Source organism: Panthera uncia, assembly GCF_023721935.1.
Source record: "Panthera uncia isolate 11264 chromosome C1 unlocalized genomic scaffold, Puncia_PCG_1.0 HiC_scaffold_4, whole genome shotgun sequence".
In the NCBI taxonomy this organism is placed as follows: domain Eukaryota; kingdom Metazoa; phylum Chordata; class Mammalia; order Carnivora; family Felidae; genus Panthera; species Panthera uncia.
In genome coordinates this window covers 20508474-20529464 of record NW_026057585.1, presented here as the reverse complement: position 1 = coordinate 20529464, position 20991 = coordinate 20508474, and the positions used below count along the sequence as shown (strand labels likewise).

Genomic DNA, 20991 nt, shown 5'->3' with positions numbered 1-20991 from the left:
AGTTTAGAACTCTCCATCTTGGAGGTTTAAAAAGCACATTCTTGGGGTACCTAGGTGGCTCACTCAGTTGAGCGTAGGACTCTTGGTTTCTGCTCAGACCATGATCTCGAAGTTTGTGAGTTTGAGCCCCACCTTGGCCTCCATGATGATGGTGAGGAGCCTGCTTGGGATTCTCTTTTTCCCTTTCTCTCTGCCCTCCCCTGCTCATGTGCTCACTCTCTCTCTCAAAATAAATAAACTTAAAATAAAAAAATGAAAAGCACATTCTCATTTTAAAGATTCTGAACGGCTCTGAGTAATAGAGAGATCTGTTTGACTTAGTTTAACGCCAGCTCTTCCAAAGTACTTCATCCTGAATCCCTTCCCACTCCCTGCAGTTTCTGTTCCTATCCGGCAGCACCAGTGTTCTGAAACATTTTAGGACACATTTCCTGATCCACACCTGTGTGGAACAAAGTGGATCTCTTGGGATTAGAATAATATGCTGTCATTTGTGGAACTGTTTTTATGTTGTTTCCTGAGAGTCTTGGAAATAGATGGCTTGTCAAATGATAGCATTTTATCTACTATGAACAGGAACATACTACTTTTCTCTTAGAGCACGTGTGAGACTAGAAAACCTTTCTTACCAGAGGACCCACAAACCTCCCAAAGGCAGTCCTTTAATGACATTTGTCATTAAAATGAATCCGTACTGTTTGTATTAAGGGAGGGGTTTGTTGTGTTTTGGGGATGACCCTTAGTGATATCCCTGTTGCTGAGCTGTGTCTTAATGTGGCTGAGTCTTAGTGGGAAATCTCTGAAGCAATGACTCTAGATCATCTGGGCATGCCAGAACTTGTAGGTCTCTGAACAAAGGCTCAAAGGGGTCAACCACTTAGAACTTGGCATTAGGCTGCCTTCTTTCTTCTAAAGCAAAGTAAACATGTGCTGGTAGATGTTAGATGTTATTATAAAATCTATCTCTTCACAGGAAACGTTGAGCCAGATATTTGTTAACTTAAATATGATATTGTGATTTTTGTCAAAGTGTATTTAGCAATTAACTTTGTATTTCAAAGGGAAAGTTTTCCTTACCATGTTTTTCTCTTGAGTATCAAAAATATAGAAACGAAATTTATTTTATCCTTTTAAAGATTTTATTTTCGTTTTCAATTTTTCCTTCTGACGGCTACCTCTTTGCTTCTCAGTGGTGATCTTTGGGGTTATTTCTGCCCTCATGGATCTTTAATAAACCTTTGTTTTTAATGCTTGGTATGATGAGAAAGATCTGCATTAGTTTTGAGTACTGAGGTTGTGCCAGTTTCCTGAGTGTTGAAAATAGATAAAAGTAGATGGCTTATCCAGTACAAACTGTTGAATCCATTTTCAACAGCTAGGGCATGTTGAGTAACTTGGACTACCATGAAAAGCAGTCTCTTTATCAGATTTTTCTTGTTATAGTGGTAAATAAGCACCATTATATAGGATCTGAGAACAGAAACAACTGTCAGGGTCTTTATAACCCACTAACTACATGTAAGGAAGTGAGTTACATCTATTCTGTTTTTGAGAACATGGCAGTGCTTCAATGTGAAAATTGGTTCAGATAACTTTTTTGTTATTCTTATTTTTATGGTCCCAGATCGGTGTTACCAAACTTTCTACTGAAGAGTCAGTGATAAAGGTGGTTTAGAAAAAGATTGCAATCATTTACATTAATGAACATAGTTATTTTGTTGAATGTCTTGTAGATGAAGCTCTTTTCGATACCTGGATTAAAGACAATTTACTATTATTTTTATCTGTGAAGCAGAATTAATGTAGTTAAATGGGTGGCACTCACATGTTGATAAAAGGCCCAGAGCATAGTGCTTGATCTGTTTTTTTGGTGCCCGTTATTGTTAGTTCTAAACAGATCCTATTCTGCTGACTTTATGTAACCTTTTAAGCCATGATTTAGAAATTAATTTTTACATATCCGTTTCTTTAGATGAACAGAGAGATTACTGTATGGCCTTACATTAAATCTGAAAAGCAGGAGATTCTGTGTTCTGTGTTTGTTAGGTACTGGTTGTGTTCAGCTTTTGATTTTGCTGCCCCATGAAGTCATTTGATTTTGCTCTTTGAGTGGGAGATGGCTCTGTTCTCCCTACGAATTCTCATCAAATACCTTTTCATCTTGTAGCCTAGGTGATACAAGCAATCAGCTCTTTCTTTTCTCTGGAGCTAGTACATATGTGTCATGGATTTGTTCAGAGACTGGAAGTCAAGTATAGTTTGGATAATTATGTGAATATTTTGGTGCATTGTCTAGTTCCCAGGTATCCATACAATATAGTCTAGAGCTGAACTGTCCAGTATGGTAGCTAGCAGCTTTGTGTGCTTTTGAGCACTTGAAATTTGTTTAGTCCAAACTGAGACTGTAAGTTAAAGATATATATTGGATTTTGAAGATTTGGTATAAAAAATGTAAAATGTCTTCTTTATAATTATGGTGATTAAGAAAATGTGTTACTAATTGATTTCACTTGTTTCTTTTTACTTCTTTAAATATGGTTTTGAACAAAGTTAAAATTATAATTTTGGTTCTCTTTTGTGGACAGCATCATATTTCTGTTGGACAGCAATGACCTAGATTGAATTTTCATTATTGTACATAGTTTATGATTCAAAATTGTTTTATATAATTTTTGTTTTGTTGGGTCAGTTGTTCCCAGCCACTAGAGTTGTTCAGATATAAGATGAATGATTTCCTGGTAGTGATCATTTATTCATTCATTTGACGTCTAAAACATTAATGGACCCAACACTGTGCTAGACTCTGGGCATGCAGACATAAAGGACACATTACCGGTCCTTAAGAAGCTCATGTTCTTGGGGCGCCTGGGTAGCTCAGTCAGTTGAGCGTCCGACTTCAGCTCGGGTCATGATCTCACAGTCTGTGAGTTTGAGCCCCGTGTCGGGCTCTGTGCTGACAGCTCAGAGCCCGGGGCCTGTTTCAGATTCTGTGTCTCCCTCTCTCTCTGACCCTCCCCCATTCATGCTCTGTCTCTCTCTGTCTCAAAAATAAATAACCGTTAAAACAATTTTTTTTTTTTTTAAAAGAAGCTCATGTTCTTGTGCGGTTGTGTAGTTGGATTTAGGTCAGTGCTTGGAAGGTGCTTAGATGAATCTTTGAGATGGTTTCCAACCCATTGCTCTGAAGATATTGGCATACCTCCTAACTATTTGTTATCCAGAGAACTCACAGAGAATCATGGAATTAAAACATACGTAGATCGGGGCGCCTGGGTGGCGCAGTCGGTTAAGCGTCCGACTTCAGCCAGGTCACGATCTCGCGGTCCGTGAGTTCGAGCCCCGCGTCAGGCTCTGGGCTGATGGCTCGGAGCCTGGAGCCTGTTTCCGATTCTGTGTCTCCCTCTCTCTCTGCCCCTCCCCCGTTCATGCTCTGTCTCTCTCTGTCCCAAAAAATAAATAAAAAACGTTGAAAAAAAAAAATTTTAAAACATACGTAGATCATAGCCATCCCCAATATTTCTTCTGTCAGCTCTTTTGTATTCTTCAGTGTAGTCTCTACATTTTATTTATTTATTTATTTATTTATTTATTTATTTATTTAATGTTTGTTTATTTTTGAGACAGAGAGAGACAGAGTGTGAATGGGGGACGGGCAGAGAGAGAGGGAGACACAGAATCCGAAACAGGCTCTAGGCACTGAGCTGTCAGCACAGAGCCCAACATGGGATTCATACCCATGAACCACCAGATCATGACCTGAGCTGAAGTCAGACGCTTCGGCAGAACCACCCAGGTGCCCCTGTAGTCTCTACATTTTAAACCCTGTGACTCTGTTCTTTATTCTTTCTTCATTTCCAACAGCTTCATTACCGGAAATGCCTTCTTATTGCTTTGTGTGAATATGTTCTTTCATCTCCCGTTTTGGCTCCTCATTATTAACATTTATAAGGTTGCTTCTTTCACAGTGATGTCTAGATTCTTAGGCTACAAGCAGTGGTATATTGGTAAACAGGCTCTGTAAGTAAAAAGGGTTTGTTGATTTCTGTGGTGCAAATACAGCCACCAATGCTAATTTGGGTTCTGAAAATTCTTGAATATTCAGTAATCACTTGGTGGGAGCCTATGCTCTATGACAATAGTGGGATTCCGCACTTTCTCTTTTTATCTCATTGTGGATGGTGGTTCTAGTTTTCTTAAATTTAATGTTTCTTCTATTGCTTCTCTGGAAAATAAATACAAAAACATAATAAAGTTCCAGTTGCTTCATCTATTCAAATATTCAGTCATTTAGTTTTTCGTTCAACAAATATTTGTTGACTGCCAGCCACTCCCAAGGTCATAGTTAGTGGATTTTTATAATCATTTCATAATACTTTCATGGTTCATTTGGCTACTATGCTGGACGTCACACTTACAAAGAGAGTTGTTGCGATGGATGGAGTTTAGATGGTCTAGCATGAGGTTGGGTTAAATTTGTATTTGGATGTGTCTAGACAACTGTTGTCTGTAACCTTAGTCTTCCATATTGGGGAGGGATGTAGGATTTCTTCTTCAGCAGAGATGAGTGATTAGAAACCCTGGGTGTTGGGATATGAACTTCTCTCTGAATGAAGAGCAGCATGGTGTTTACCTATTTAAGGGAGTTAATGCAATGCATGGTAAAACTATCATGACAGATAAAGGTAAGAGCTGTGGTGTCCCCAGACAGCATTGGGTGTGCATACTTTTTCCCACAGTTGAAGTCTGTGGATTTCAGTGGTCCTTTGTGGGAGAGGTAACGAACAATATAGGTCCTCTTATTCAACTCAGTAAATATTTGGCTCAATAAATATGAATGAATGAGTGAATGAATGAATGAATGAATGAGTGAATGAATACATTGATAAATGAGTGAAAAAGCAAACTGGGAGTTATGTAAACAATTGGGAGCTGTAGTTGCGATAAAAACTGTGGGAGTTTAAAACTTTATATCACATTAGTGTAGTGATGTAAGTAAAAGCTCTTTATAGTCTCTCTAAAGTGTCTGGGTTAAAATAAAAGTGTGTTTAATATCACTTAACAAGCTCCTTTACTTAACTGAAATGTTTATTCAATATCTCTATTTTGTGCTAAGCAGTATGTTAGGTACTAGGGAGAGAAGGGTAAGTAAAAAATGTATAGATCCTGTCTTCTTTGAGGCTGCTACAGAGAGAGGCAGAGAATCAAATAAGCATGCCACAATATGTCAAACTATAGTTGATTAAGTACAATAAAAAAAAAGTTGGGGACCTGCTCTAGCCAGGGTGGGGTTGAGGTTTTTCCCTGGAGACTTTGATCTTTGAGTTGGGATCTGAAGGACAGGTAAGGTAACTTAGGCAAAAGGCAGCAGGAGACATGTGACCAGCAGGAGCAAAGGTCCTGTGGTGAGATCAGAGAGCCCTCTCGGAGGACCTCAGACAAGGTGTGATGGGCAGATTGTAGAGGAGCATAAAATGAGGAGGCCTATGCAGGCAGGGCCAGATACCACCAGGATACATTCGTTGACATTTTGAACTTTCCTGTGAGAACAACGGAAGTCAGTGAAGGGTTATAGTCGAAGAGTGACTGGATCTGATGTGCTTTAAAACAGATATCACTCTGGTTGCTGCTAGAAGACTGATTAGCAAGGAGAGGTGGGGGGGTGGAAAAGCTGTTGCGGGAGTCCACCCGAGAGGTGGCGGGGGCGGGGTATCAGAGAGAATTCAGTGCAGGCAGTTAAGAGGGAAAGGTAGTGGGACACTGTGGTGGACAGGGTAAGGGGAATGAGAGATGCAGGGACGTCTGAGTTCTAGCGTGAGGGGTTGTGGAAGCTGCGTCTTTTACGGGATAGCGCTGGAGGACTGGATTATCGTTGTTGTTTTGGGGGGGCAGCTGCAAGAGGGTCTTCTTTCACAATGAATGTGAGATGCCTTAAGACACCCAAATGAGAAGGTCATGTATGTGGTTAAAAAATATATATATTTATTTATTTAGAGAGACACACAGAGTTAGAGCAAGTGGGGGAGGGGCAGAGAGAGGGAGGTTCCCACGAACCTTGAGATCTTGACCTGAGCTGAAATCAAGAGTCGGATGCTCAACCCACTGAGCCACCCCAGGTGCCCCTGTTTTGCAGTTTTAAGGAGTTTGTGCTAGAGACAGAAATTTGAGGGTCACTGGTAGATTGATGGCAGTTTATATGGATTAGATTGTGTAGGGCAGTTCTCAAAATGTGCTCCTTTCTTTTTAAAAAAATTTTTTTTTCAACGTTTTTTATTTATTTTTGGGACAGAGAGAGACAGAGCATGAACGGGGGAGGGGCAGAGAGAGAGGGAGACACAGAATCGGAAACAGGCTCCAGGCTCCGAGCCATCAGCCCAGAGCCCGACGCGGGGCTCGAACTCACGGACCGCGAGATCGTGACCTGGCTGAAGTCGGACGCTTAACCGACTGCGCCACCCAGGCGCCCCAAAATGTGCTCCTTTCTACCAGCTTCATCAGTACCCTCCTGGAAACCTGTTAGAAACGCAGATTTTCAGGTTCTGCCCCCATTGGATCAGGATTTCTGGTGGGGTTCAGCATTCTGAGTTTAAGGAACCATCCAGGTGATGCTGATACATGGGAACTTGTCCTGGACTAGGGAGAGAGCATGGAGTGAGAAGAATTTGAGTCTGGGATTCAACCTTGAGAAGCTCTAACTTTTAAGGATTTGGAGTAGAAGGATGGCTTTGCCAGGGAGATTGGGTAGTAGCAGTGTGTGGAGATGTAGAAGAAAAATCCAGGAAGCCAGTGAAAGCAGTATTCAAAGGAGTATTATTATTGCTGACAAATTCAGTAAAATGATGCTTGGGAAATGTTCCCTGGGTTTAGAAGAAGCAGATCCAGAGAGACAGAAAGTAGATTACTGATTGCCAGCAAGTGGGGAGGGAAAGTGAGCAGTCACTGTAAATGGGCACCGAATTTCTTTTTCGGGGGCTATAGCTCTTTTGGAATTAGTGGTAATAGGAATTGTGAATATACTAAAAGAAATTACTGACTTGTACACTTTAAAAAGGATAAATTGTGAATTTTATCTCTATTAAAAACAAAGCCCCCTAGGCGTAGCAATATGAAGATAATTGGTAACTTTAGTGTGACATGTTTGTGGTGTGGACGAGGGTGGAAACAGATCAGAGGGTGTTAAGATGTGAGAGGAGGGAAAATGGAGCAGGGGGAGAAGTAATTCTTCAGAGAAGTCTTGTTTTAAAATTTTTTTTTAACGTTTTATTTTACTTTTTAAGAGACAGCGGGGGACAGAGCATGAGCAGGGGAGGGGCACGGAGAGAGAGGGAGACACAGAATTGGAAGCAGGCTCCAGGCTCTGAACTGTCAGCACAGAGCCCGACACGGGGTTTGAACTCATGACTTGCGAGATCATGACCTGAGCCAATGTCGGATGCTCAACCGACTGAGCCACCCAGGCGCCCCTGAAGAAGTCTTGTTTTAAAGAGGAGTCTCAAGAGAGGGTGGTGGTTGAAGGGAGATGTCGAGTCAAGAAAGTTTGGGACAGTTTTTTTTTTTTTTTTCTTTTAAAGATGGTAGAGACCTGAAAGTGTTTAAGTTCTGTTGGGAAGGACCCAGAGGAGATACCTGGAGAAGAAAGTGATCATCAGTTGTGTTGAATAATGATACAGTTTCAGACTCAAAGGGACTTCTGTAGTTAACGGAGCCTGGTATTTTCCTAACCTCCATCTCCATTTCTTAGAAAAAAATAGGTGAAAAATAATCCTGAAGCAATCCTCCAATTCAAACTTGAACGTAGTATGGGGCAGGTATCTTGCTGCCTTCCAGGGCCAATCATTCTTAGATGCTTCTGACTGTATTGGGTGGTTGAGGGAAGGGAAGGGAAGCAGGGAAGATTGATTTGTAACATGGGAGATAATGTTTCTTTTATAGAATAAAATCTCTCAGCTTCTTAAGTGGACTTTCAATCTTATGTCAGTCACTTCCTTCATTCTATCTCCAGAAGAACCCAGTGCTGCCAATTCCTGAGCCTTATGGGACGTTTCTAGTATTAATTAGGTGGATTCTCTGGCTTTGTCACCTTAATATTCCCTTTTCTTGGTTTTCTTTTTTTTTTTTTTAATTTTTTTTTTAACATTTATTTATTTTTGAGACAGAGAGAGACAGAGCATGAATGGGGGAGGGTCAGAGAGAGAGGGAGACACAGAATCCGAAACAGGCTCCAGGCTTTGAGGTGTCAGCACAGAGCCTGATGCGGGGCTCGAACTCACAGACCGTGAGATCATGACCTGAGCTGAAGTCGGACACTTAACCGACTGAGCCACCCAGGTGCCCCCCTTTTCTTGGTTTTCTAATTTACTACCACTCCTCTGATTTCCAGCTTTCACAATTTTATTGCTATCTTCTGCTCTCTTATTCTCCCTGAGCTTGTTGGATTTCTTTCTTAAAAAGCCTTTCAAAATTCTCTTTTTAGTGTGGATTTGGTAGATACATGTGTTCAGTCTGCCATCTCTACCTTCTCTTTCTCTCACTTTTTCCCCCCAGAGAACATATAACATGTTTTTGTGTCTGTTCACTTTTATAGCTGCTCTCCTTTGTCTAAGTAGGAGTCAGGTTCCACTAATAAGCCATTTCTCCTGCTCAGTGTGGAGGCAGGTTTGGGAAGCTATTTGTCCTTGTGTGGCTGTCATGAGGATTAATTCTCCTGAGGAATGGGTGTAATGTCCTTTGGTGTGTCATCTCCTCTCCCCAGTTCTGAGAATGTGACCTAATTTTATCGCATCCCTTATATTTCAAGCTGTAAATTTCTACCTGTCTTTCCATCCTGCTGTGACTGCTTTATATCCTAATTCTGTCACATGGCATGTTAACTCGTCTTCCTCTCTCAGGTCTATAGATTTGATCACCAGGTCACCAGAGCTCTCTTTTCAGTCACTGGTAAAACTTGTGGCTGTGATAGGCCAAGAGATATCATGATAGTCTCACCAAATTTTGCAGACAGTCAGAAAGACTGGGTCTGGAGCATTTCTATGACTTATCTATGTGAATTCATTTAGGTGAGTCTAGGCATGGGAAAATATACTTCAGAGAATAAGAGTACCTCCAGTTCTTAAAATTATTTTACTATTTTAAATAAGAAAGTTTTTGTTTTTGTTTTATTTTTTCTTTATTGAAGTAGTAATTTTTAATCTTGGGTCTGCAGAGATAGTTCAGAGAGTTACTGAGTTTGGATGACAAAAAGTGTCTTTGTTTTCACTTATCTTAATTATATTCAATTATAAATGTTGGAAATAAACTATAGTAGTATTAGCAATATGAATGTCACAATAGAAATTACAGACATTTTTATATCCCATTATAATTTTTACATGCATCTTATATATTTCATATCTCTTATTATTTATGTTCATTCCTTCTTCAAAATTATAGTCATCACTAGACCTACTAGGTCTTGTTACATATTAATAAAACAGTAAATAATTAAATATGGTCTTATAAATTATTTTTTAAATATTTTGATAAATTTAATTGAATTAGTCTTCTGTTATTCATATATATTTTATTTTATTCATTTAAAAACATCATTCTGAGAAGAGGGGTTCACAAGCTTCATCAGATTTCTAAGGGGTCCATGACACATGAAAGATTCTGAAACCTTGACCCAAAGAGACAAGTGCCTGCAAAGGAGTATGTGATTCTTTATATAAACTGCTATTTTGTCTTAGATCCCAAGCTATACCTTTCTCTGGTTTAGTCCATTAAAATTTGCTTTTTAATACATGGTTTGTCTTTACATGATATTTGGAAAAGGGGCTACTTTGCTTTGCACTGACCCATGAGTTCAGATAGCATTAAAAAAATGTCTTGAAATCAGATTTACATATGTAGAATAATCCTTCCTATTAACATAGGTTAACTTTGAAGTTTCAAGAGTGTCTGGGTGGCTCAGTCGATTAAGCAGCTCAGGTCTTGATATCAGGGTCATGGGTTTAAGCCCCTTGTTGAGCGAGGCTTCAGCAAACAAAAAACTTTGAAGCTTCAGAACTTAAACATTTCTTTTAAGTTGCTTTGCTTACTTCCTATTTTTATATTAGGTTATCAGGATGTTGAAATCCAGTGACATTGAAGCTTCATTTTAATTCATGACTTAGCAGCCATAGGTTCAAGTTACATTGGATGGTTGTGATATAAAACTCAGTTTTATGTTAATTATATGTTAAAACACTTAAAGGTCCTTTTCTCCCCATGGAGCATCATCTTCTGGCACCTTCCCTACTGCTGCCCTTGAACCAACTTTGTGTGGTGCCTTTGACTTTGTCATTGGCAGGTGCCTGACAGCTCTATTCCTTCAGGTCAGCATTGGGGGCTGGGCAGGGAGACTGAGAGCCTGGAGGTCAAGTTTCTTGCCTTGGACACCTTGGAACATTGCTAGTGTTAAAGCTCCAGTGCCAGTTCTTGCTTAACCTCACCTGAACTTGATACTTCAGTTTTATGTTGCCTAAAGCAGGTTGCTCTAAAAACTTAAATAAAGTATGAAGTACTCAATTTTCGGTGCAGTAGGTTCCCACTCCCTTTGATACAACACTTCATGGTGCATTAGAAGTTCTCCTGGATCCTGAGAGGAGATTGTTTGGAAGAATGACTGCTTTTTCCATAGTTTTTTGTTTTTTTGGGGGGGAGGGTAGATAGGAGGGGTGTCATTTAATCCAGTAAAATAGCAGCTAGCTTCTGTTGACCTGCCTACATTGTCCTCCTTACATTTTTATGCTTGTATTTACCATATTCCTGATAGGTGGTTGTTCCTCTATGAGAATACCATTGGTGATTATAAATCTTTTACTTAATGGAACAGTTCAGGTCATTGTTAATAATACCAAGAAAAACCATAATATTTCTTAGGTGCTTCCTATGTGCCAGGCTCTTATATGAAGGACTTTCCATTTATTTTTCTTTTTTTAAAGTTTATTTATTTATTTTGAGAGAGAGAGAACAAGCAGGGGAGGGACAGAGAGAGAGGGAGAGAGAGAATCCCAAGTAGGCTCTGTGCTGTCAGTGCAGAGCCCAGTGTGGGGCTCGACCCCACACACCATGAGGTCATGACCTGACCCGAAATCAAGACTTGACAACTTAACCAACTGAGCCACCCAGGCGCTCCAGGACTTCCACTTATTAAATGTAATCTGACAATAATTCTGTAAATGGTAAATACCATCAGTAACATCATTTCAGAGATGGGAAACCGAGACTCACAGAAGTAAAATAAGTTGTTCAAGGTCCCAGCCAGTATGTGGCAGAGTTGGAACTTGAATGAAGGCAATCTGACTTGTGAACTCAGGCTCTTGAATTTGCTTTTCTTATTAATCATGGCTATTGGATTAAAGCAGTTTCAGAAATGCTTCAGTTAAGATGTAAGAGTAGTTAACAAGTAGTACCTGATGTGTTGCATAAATTTACCATGTTGACAGCTGTGAAGCCAAACAAGCATATCTTCAATTGTCTTTGGTATTGTCTTATTTGAATATTCTGAATGTACATTTTTAGTATTGTTTTTTTGTTTTGTTTTTGTGTGTGTGTGTGTGTGTATTTATAGGGATGCTTCCTTTGGAAATTGCACTTACAATCTCACCATCCTCGACTGTTTGCAGGGAATCAGAAAGGTAATAATAATTCTCCTTACTGTAGTTGACACAGTAGTTTCAAAATACGAGAAAGGAATAATGTCAATATTCTTGTTTTTCATTGGAGAGAAGAGAGGACAGGCAGTAAGCAGAAGGCTTTCCACTTCTTGAACAATGATTGATCTGTAAAATATAGATTGTTGGACAAATTGAAGGGGTGTCTGTGGGTAACTCTGTAACTCCTTATTGAGGTAGAAGGGATTTCCCTTTCTCATTTAAATTATTTCTTTTCCCTGGCAGATGGATCACTCCTATCTGCTGCTCTGCCTGTGACATTGCTTTGTCACTGGTTCAGCTTCCTTATCAAGCTAGAGCTTGGTGTGGGAGAGGCAGGAAGCCAACCCACACCTCTGTCAGTGTGGAGAACATTTCCATGTTGGTTTCCTACCTGGATATTATTATACCTCTGTGAAGTAGTAAGTAGGCCAGATATTATCTCATCTTTATAGACGAGGAAACAACCCCAGAGAGGTGAAGTCAGTTTCAGAGCCACAGGGAGTTCTTAGCAGGGCTAATTCTAACTCAGATTTCCCTACCATATCAAGGGTATGTTATGAATCAATGGTTTGTCAAAGCGTGGGACTTGTTAGAGATGAAATTCTCGGTCCCATCCAAGACTGATTGAACCATAAACTGTGGTAGTGGGGCCCTGCAGTCTGTTTGAACAATCCCCCTGGGTGATTTGATGCCCTGTATGTATAGTTTAGAGGCATAGTTATTTAGTTATTCATATATATAATGGAGAAGTTAATCTAAAATATTTTTGAGAATTTTAAGAATGTGTTCTAGAAACACTAATTTACTGAGAAGTCATGCACGTTATAGTGTGAATTCGAATGAAGGTTCAAAGTGCATCATTCCATCTTGAACATACAGCCATGATTTATCAGTCAGGAATGTACATGTTGCAGAATCCATTGGCAAGGACTGTAAACACACTATCGGCAGTGATTCTTGTTCCAGTTTCTTTTCTCTACCATAATGTAATATAATATGATATAATATAATATAATAATATAATTGCTACATTTTGAGTTGAGAAAATTGGTATGATAAATATCCTTGTTGTTTTATGTATGTTTTTTGACTTTGATACTTCATTTAAAAATGAATTTAAACTCTGTAAGACTTTAAAATAGTTTTCAAATATTTTTCTTTTCACTTAAAAACTGTCAAAATACTCTAGCCCACCCCACAAATAATGTCACCAACATAGACTTCTAGTAACACAAGTTAAGAACCCTAATTATAGCATTTAAAAAATATGCCTGGGGGAAAGAAAGTAATTTGTTTATTGTTATTGTTGTTATTTTTATTGTTATTATTATTTCGCCTATTCTGCCATCTGGTACAGGCTGTTTCTTTTATAAATTTATGCAGTTCAGAAAGAGTTCACCCTGGAATATCCCCACCTGTTATGGTAACTTGGTAACTCAATATAGAAATTTATGACATCCTTCCTGTTATAGAGGGAAGCTGTACTTTGTTCATGAAAAACATCTTCTGTAAATTTCTTGTTTCATCAAATGTTTGGGTTAATATTACCTGAATGTAGATGAGATTTTAGAAAGACCTGATAAGAGTGTTCAACATGTCTTTAAGCGACTGAGACACATTATCCCCCTGCACACTCTCTTATACAAGCCATCATGGTCTGGGCAATTTTTTTGGCAATGAGTACCATGCCCCCTAAGAGTGCAGACAGTTTACAGCTGCAGTTTTACCTTCTTAGGAAGCATATCTTTGTGATTTTGTTGTATGGGCATCATCACACGCATAGTTCATATGTGTGTGTGAACTATACACAGAAACATAAACAAACACACACTTTAAATGAAGAGAAAGGAAGGAAGGTTACAGCTCAGGGTTTACTCTTCTCACTGCTTTCACTGGAATCAACTGAGTTGCTTTGTTTAAAGATGAAATAATGTAAACAACTTGTTTTGCTCTTAACGGTAGGGGTCGACAAAACAGTGTTGTCAGACCTTATCGTGTGTAAGAATCACCTAGAAGGCATGTTAAAATACTGGTCCTACCCCTAAAGCATCACATTTAATAGTTCTGGCATGGGGTTTAGGAATTGGTATTTTAGATCTAAATTACCGTCAGTGCTTCTGCTGCAGGTGGTCCATGCTCTGCATTTTGGAAAACACTGGTCTGTAAAATATTTTCAAATACAGATGCACCACAGCTTGGCTTAACAGTTTCTTCTATTTTTAATGACTTGAATACATAATTTTTAAAAGCGACTGTGGGTTTGTACTCTATTATAATTTGTATAGCTTCATGACATAAAAGAAGAGACTCTGTCCTCTTCAAAATATTATATCTGAGCAAGCTGGATCGTTTTGAAAAGGAGTAATGCACGTTTTCTTTGTGTTGTTAAAAATATCAGCTCTTCCTCTAAAGTGTACGAGCAGTCTAGTACACTTGTACTCTGTCAGAAACTATTACTGTAAAACAAATTCTCTCAAAGCAGGGACAAATAAGGGCCTATTGAGTAAAAATGCCCTTTTTGCTAAGTATCTCATTAATGCTGAAAGGAAAATAAAAGCACCTACAAATTTGATTTTTCTTCTCCTATATGAAAAGTTAATCACTGTTAGGTATTCTGTCATGGTTTGATATGAATTAATTGCGTCATTCCCAAATGGGTTTTAACTATATATTTGCTAGTATGCTCCATTTTATATACATAATTAATTAATTTATTAAAACAATTTTTTTTCTACATTTACTTATTTTTGAGAGACAGAGAGAGACAGAGCACAAGTGAGGGAGGGGCAAAGAGAGAGGCGGGACACAGAATCCGAAGCAGGCTCCGGGCTCTGAGCTGTTAGCACAGAGCCTGACTTGGGGCTCGAACTCACAAACTGTGAGATCATGACCTGAGCCGAAGTCAGACGCTTAACCGACTGAGCCACCCAGGCACCCCTATATACATAATTAATTTATTTACACACAAAACAATGTAAATTAGGACTCTAGATCTGTTTTGCAGGACATATTTTCATGTTTTTCTAAGTGTTCAGTCCCACTTGTAAGAAAGTCTCAAAGCAAAATTACTAATATTAGATGATTTCTAGATAGGTGTTATAAATGAAAGGTTTCAAGCTTTTTCCTTCAGGTTAGTGAGGGTCATTTGTGAGTAGGAATGGCTAAAAGTTATCAATTTGGTGTGGAAAAACTAATTCAAGTTCTGCTTTTAGGGATTACAACATGGATTTTTTGACTTTGAGACATTTGATGTGGATGAATATGAACATTACGAGGTTTGTACATTTTAATGTTTTGCAAGATATAATTTCATGTTAATTAAAATCCCCTGTACCCCACCACCCCCCAACACTCAAGTATTGCAAATTTAGTGACTGCTAAAATAAACGCATTCTGGCGTTTTCCATAGCTGTCAGTTTTGTCCTTTCAGCTTTGGCTATTACCTTTGAACCAGCAGTCACCCAAATTTTAGTTTGGGAAAATGTCGTATCTATAATATTCTCGTATCAAACCTCTATTAGTAATTACTTTGCACATTTAGTTTATAAGAAAAAATAATTTCAAAGTGTAGTTTGGTAGTGAAACTGAGTTACCATTATTTTAAAAATTCAGGTTCTGTTTAAAACAAAATTGGACTTTGGCCTTGTATTGGTTTCTGCTGCATAAATTTTATTTTGAAATATGGCTGAATTTACCTAGTTCTATGGGTTGGGTGAATTTTTTTTCCTGTGGCATCACAAAGCTTTTGAATAATGTCTTGCCTGCTCAACGATGCAGAGTTTAGTCAAGGGCTGTCCCAGCTAGGCTGTGCTCTAAGATGTTGAAGGAGAGCACTTTCTGAGTAGGAGGAGGAAGAGTCTAGAAGCAGTTAGTTTCTCTGGAAGATGAGAAGCCTGTAGAATGTGAGTAGGCTCAACATTCTATGAAAGGGAGCTCTTCTGTTGGGGTCCTCCAGAGGAGTTGTGAAATGTGTCCCCCTCCTTAGCAAGAGAGGGCAGCCCTCCCACTTTGGGCTCTAGTTCAGGATGTCTGTTTGGATAGCCTGCTTACATGTTAAACTTCACATATAACATATGTGAAAAGAAATTGACTGTCTTTCATTCAAACATGGTCTTCCACTTCATTCATCTGTATTAATGGCACCACCATCCTGCTTTTCACTCAGGCATAAGAACAGAAACACTTCTCTTTCCCTCCCTGATCTAACCAGTAGTTGCATTCTCATTGCTGGTGCCCTGTGGTATGTTTCATCTTTCCGGTCCTTTCTGTTCTACTTCTTTCACTCTGGCGCAGGTCTCACACCCTCTGTCGTAGACTATGGTAACCACTCTAATGAGCCCTGGCCCTTCTCCTATTGGTCTTGCACCCACTTGACTGACTGATCTTAAAACAGAGCTCTCGTCTTGGCCTGTCTTGGCCCCAAACTGCACTGCCCTGCAGAATTGAGGATAGAGTCCTCTGTCCTGGCATTCTTAGCATGGATGGGCTCCAGCCCTCTTGCTCTCCTTGTCTCACTTTGCTCACCGTGTGCCCTCTGCATGCCAGCCCCACCGAGCTGCGTATTTACTGCTTCTTGAGTGTCCCTGTGCCCTGGCCGAGCTTCCTTTCTGCCAGGTGCCCATCTCCTTTAACGGTTCCCCTCCTCCATTTCATGCGTGCCAGATCTACACAGATCAGCTCTTACTCTCTTGAGTATTTTCTCTCTTCAGTTTCACATGTTACAATTTGTACTTTCCACTTTTCCTGTATCGTGGCTATTTGTGTACAAACTTTTATTTTTTCTTATTGGATTGCAAATTCTTTGGGACATGACTAAGGGGAAAAATTTATACTGAGTTCTTGGATAGAAAGTTTTAACATCATAAAGCTGCTACTTCTCCTCAAATCAATAAATAGTGCTAAATTTATTAATAAGTTTAGTGCACTTTATTAAAATCCTTAAGTATTTTTTTTTAACCACAAAAGCATTGTTATCATGGCATTTTAGTAATGACCAAAGAATCTGCCCCTCAAACCCTGCATATACATATATTATGTCTGTATTATATGAGCAGAGCTATTTCCTATGAAGCTAACAAAGCTTAAATTTTAGAGACCCCCCCCCCCACTTGCATGGGCACCTTTTAAGGTCCTATACCTAATTTTAAGGGGTGCCTGGCTGGCTCAGTTGATAGAGCATGTGACTCTTAATCTCAGGGTCATGAGTTCAAGCCCCACATTGGTATGGAGCCTACTTAAAAAAAAGAAAGGTCCTATACCTAATTTTATATTCATAATTATATATATATGTGTGTGTGTATATATATATATTTAATTTTTTTAATTTTTTTTTTTTTCGAGAGAGACAGAGCATGAGTGGGGTGGGGGGCAGAGAGAGAGGGAGACACAAAATCCAAAGCAGCTTCCAGGCTCTGTGCTGTCAGCACAGAGCCCGATGCGGGGCTCGAACCATGGACCTTGAGATCATGACCTGAGCCGAAGTTGGATGTTTAACCGACTGAGCCACCCAGGCTCCCCCATAATTTTATATTCTTAAAGTGGACTTCCAAATTTGTTAAGTTTCATGTTCCATGTATATGAGCATGGAGAACATTCTATGGCAGAAAACAAAAGCCATTTCCATTAAAAGAAGGTATTGGGGTGGGGATTCAAGAGGGAGAGGAAGGAACAAATAGCACAATAAAGAGAGAAAACTAGTTGACACTTTACTTATTCCTTCATCTTTTTTTTTGTAAACTTTGATGTTGATGTTGAGAAGTAGTTGGAAAGCTGTTGAAAAACCTGAAACAGTACAGTTTCATTCTTGCAAACCAACCAACCAACCAACCAACCAACCAACCAGCCAACCAAAAAAATCTGTTAAGAATGTGGTCATATCCTCACCTGAATAAACAACAACAATAACAACAAAACTCAGGTAATGAGAGACAGGTGGCAGTTGGTGAACATTTGACAGAAAATGTCAAATTACTTCCGTTTTTGAGAATGATATGTCCATTCTATCATTAAGCCTAGGAAAAGAAAATCACAAATAGAAGCATGATTTTCAGGGAGTGAGCATTTCATAAATGCTGCTTACTGAATAAATAAAGGAACTCTCTTTTTGACAATCTGTGGGCCTAATCCTTTCTTGTCATAATTTCTCTCACTGTTCTCCCACCTGCTTTAGTGACTCTGGACATTTGCTGAACGTGGGGGATAGCTAGATTCACATATTCCATTTGCCCCAGCAAAGTTGGTATTGCAATGAAGACATTGTGGTTTTCTTATTTATATATTTATATTTATATTTATATTTATATTTATATTTATATCCATATCCAAGGTAGTTAGCATATAGTGCAATAATGATTTCAGGAGTAGATTCCAGTGATTCATCCCCTATATATAACACCCAGTGCTCATCCCAACAAGTGTCCTCCCTAATGCCCCTTAACCATTTAGCCCATCCCCCTACCCACAACCCCTCCAGCAACCCTCAGTTTGTTCTCTGTATTTAAGAGTCTCTTATGTTTTGTCCCCCTCCTTGTCTTTATATTATTTTTGCTTCCCTTCCCTTATGTTAATCTGTTTTCCACATGAGTGAAATCATATATTTGTCTTTCTCTGACTGACTTATTTTGCTTAGTATAATACCCTCTAGCTCTATCCGCTTAGTTTTGAAGGGACATTGTGGTTTTCAAAGTAAAATTTTATCATTGATGGCAAATTAGGAGAATGTAAATCTTAGATTATTGGGGGATGTCAGGATGAAGCTTTTCAAAGACACTTTAAAAAAAATGTTTATTTATTTTGAGAGAGAGAGAGAGCATGAGCACAAGTCAGGGAGGGGCAGAGAGAGAGGGAGAGAGAGAATCTCAGGCAGGCTCTGTGCTGTCAGCACAGCGCCTTACATGGGGCTCAATCTCACGAACCCTGAGATCCTGACCTGAGATGAAATCAAGAGTTGGAGGCTTAACCCACTGAGCCACCCAGGTGCCCCTCAAAGGCACTACTTGACTGTACTACATTTCATATATAAATTGGCTCAAGAAAGAGCCTAAATTAATGAGACTGCGTCTCTATGTGTGATATTTATGATAAGAACTCTACTTAAAAAGGTTGTTAATAGCCAAATTATGGAAAGAGCCTAAATGTCCATCAACTGATGAATGGATAAGGAAATTGTGGTTTATATACATAATGGAATACTATGTGGCAATGAGAAAGAATGAAATATGGCCTTTTGTAGCAATGTGGATGGAACTGGAGAGTGTTATGCTAAGTGAAGTAAGTCATACAGAGAAAGACAGATACCGTATGTTTTCACTCTTATGTGGATCCTGAGAAACTTAACAGAAGACCATTGGGGAGGGGAAAAAAAAGTTAGAGAGGGAGGGAGCCAAACCATAAGAGACTCTTAAAAACTGAGAACAAACTGAGGGTTGATGGGGGTGGGAAGGAGGGAGGGTGGGTGATGGGCATTGAGGAGGGCATTGGGATGTGCACTGGCTGTTGTATGGAAACCAATTTGACAATAAATTTCATATTAAAAAAAATGTTGTTAATGACAAGGTCAGCAGAATATGAGAAATACTTGTTTTATAAGGTCTATAGATAAACGTTTGCTCATTCTGCAAAAGGTTATATCCATCTTTCCAGCAATTCATGGGTCTAGAGCAGTGCTGTCCAATAGAAATATAATGAAAAGTATTTATATATATTTTAAACATTCTAGTAGCCACATTTAGAAAAAAACAATTATGAAATTAGTTTAAATATATTTTATTTAATGCAATTTACCCAAAATATCATTTCAACGTGTAATCAATATAAAAATCATTGATGATGTATTTTAACGTTTGTATTTTTGAGACTAAGCCTTCAAAACTTGGTGTGTAGTTTGCTCCATGGCATGTCTCAGTTTGGACTAGTCACATTTCAAGGGCTCAGTAGCCATGTGTAGTGAGAGGACAGATTCTTTTTATTTATTTTTTGTTTATTTATTTTTGAGAGAGAGAGAGAAACAGAGTATAAGCAGGGGAGGGGCAGAGAGAGAGGGAGACACAGAATCCAAAGCAGGCTCCAGGCTCCAGGCTCTGAGCTGTCAGCACAGAGCCCGATGCAGGGTTCTAACCCACAAACCGTGAGATCATGACCTGAGCTGAAGTCGGACGCTTAACCGACTGAACCACTCAGGCGCCCCCGCGAGAGGGCAGATTCCACAAGGACAGGCTTGCCCATGAAAGTCGGGGTCCTTCAGAATGACGTGAAGCCTTGGATAAGCAGAACAGGTTATGTCTTCTTGCTTCAGGTAATCTAATTGTTCACCTAAGAGTTAAGGTCCTGTCATATTTAGAAGGCTTGGGGTAAGATATCTCAGGCTCTTGCTTTATTTTTATGTGACTTGCAAAATGGCCCATTAATAATTGATGACCAAAAGTATCTTCCGACATGTGGCCTCTCAGGTCTTGCCAAGCTGTTGCCTGTGCATTTTTCACATCTGCACTGATCAAACAGATGTAATTCTGGCAGCTCGGCCACCAAGGTCCCCTGAAGTAACTGTGAGAATGTGGTCCAAAAGCTTCTACTAAGAACCAGTGTCAAAACATTCATACTTTCCCAACAGATTTCTTTTCGGGTTTTCGCAAAACTAAGAAAGCAGCCACTCTTTCGAAACCTAGCCATTAATCAGGTCACTTGAAAAATGGAAATAGACCTTTTGCCCTGGCAAACAACAATGAAGATGAAAGAGCTTGAGTATTCAAATTATGCACCTAAGCAGACGTGAGGAGCTGTACCCTGGCCATACCTCTATACTGTTACTGCTCATGATGTCCTGCTTGGGAGACCTAGAAATAACAGCATCCATCCACTGAGTCTGCCTTCAGTCAACCTTTTTTTTTTTTTTTTTTTTTTTTAATTTTTTTAAACGTTTATTTATTTTTGAGAGAGGGAGAGAGACAGAGCATGAGTGGGGTGGGGGCAGAGAGAGAGGGAGACATAGAATCTGAAGCAAGCTCCAGGCTCTGAGCTGTCAGCACAGAGCCCAACTCAGGGCTCGAACCCACAAACCGTGAGATCATGACCTGAGCCAAAGTCAGACACCCAACCAACTGAGCCACCCAGGCGCCCCTTCGGTCAATCTTTTTAACATTCTTTCTTGGGTAAATAAGGCCTTGCCTACACGCCACTAATCATTAATGGTGCTGCTTTTAAGCAGTTGTTATTTATCAAAGAGAATTTGAAGTTGTGTCTTTAGTTTGTGGTTTGGTTGTCTCCGAGGGGCTTTCTCCTGTTTACCAGAAGCTTGTCCTTTTTGATGATGTGTCTATGTTGG

General features: G+C 39.4%; 1 protein-coding gene across 6 annotated transcripts in view; it reads left to right on the top strand.

Moving 5' to 3' along the window:
- The window catches only part of CDC14A (cell division cycle 14A), a 185930-nt gene that overhangs the window by 70948 nt on the left and 93991 nt on the right, over positions 1–20991 (top strand). For all 6 annotated transcript variants that reach the window (XM_049616724.1, XM_049616722.1, XM_049616725.1 and 3 more), the window contains exons 6-7: positions 11588–11654; positions 14885–14947. In XM_049616724.1, coding sequence (XP_049472681.1) covers positions 11588–11654; positions 14885–14947 — 130 coding nt within the window. The remainder of the gene's footprint in view (positions 1–11587; positions 11655–14884; positions 14948–20991) is intronic.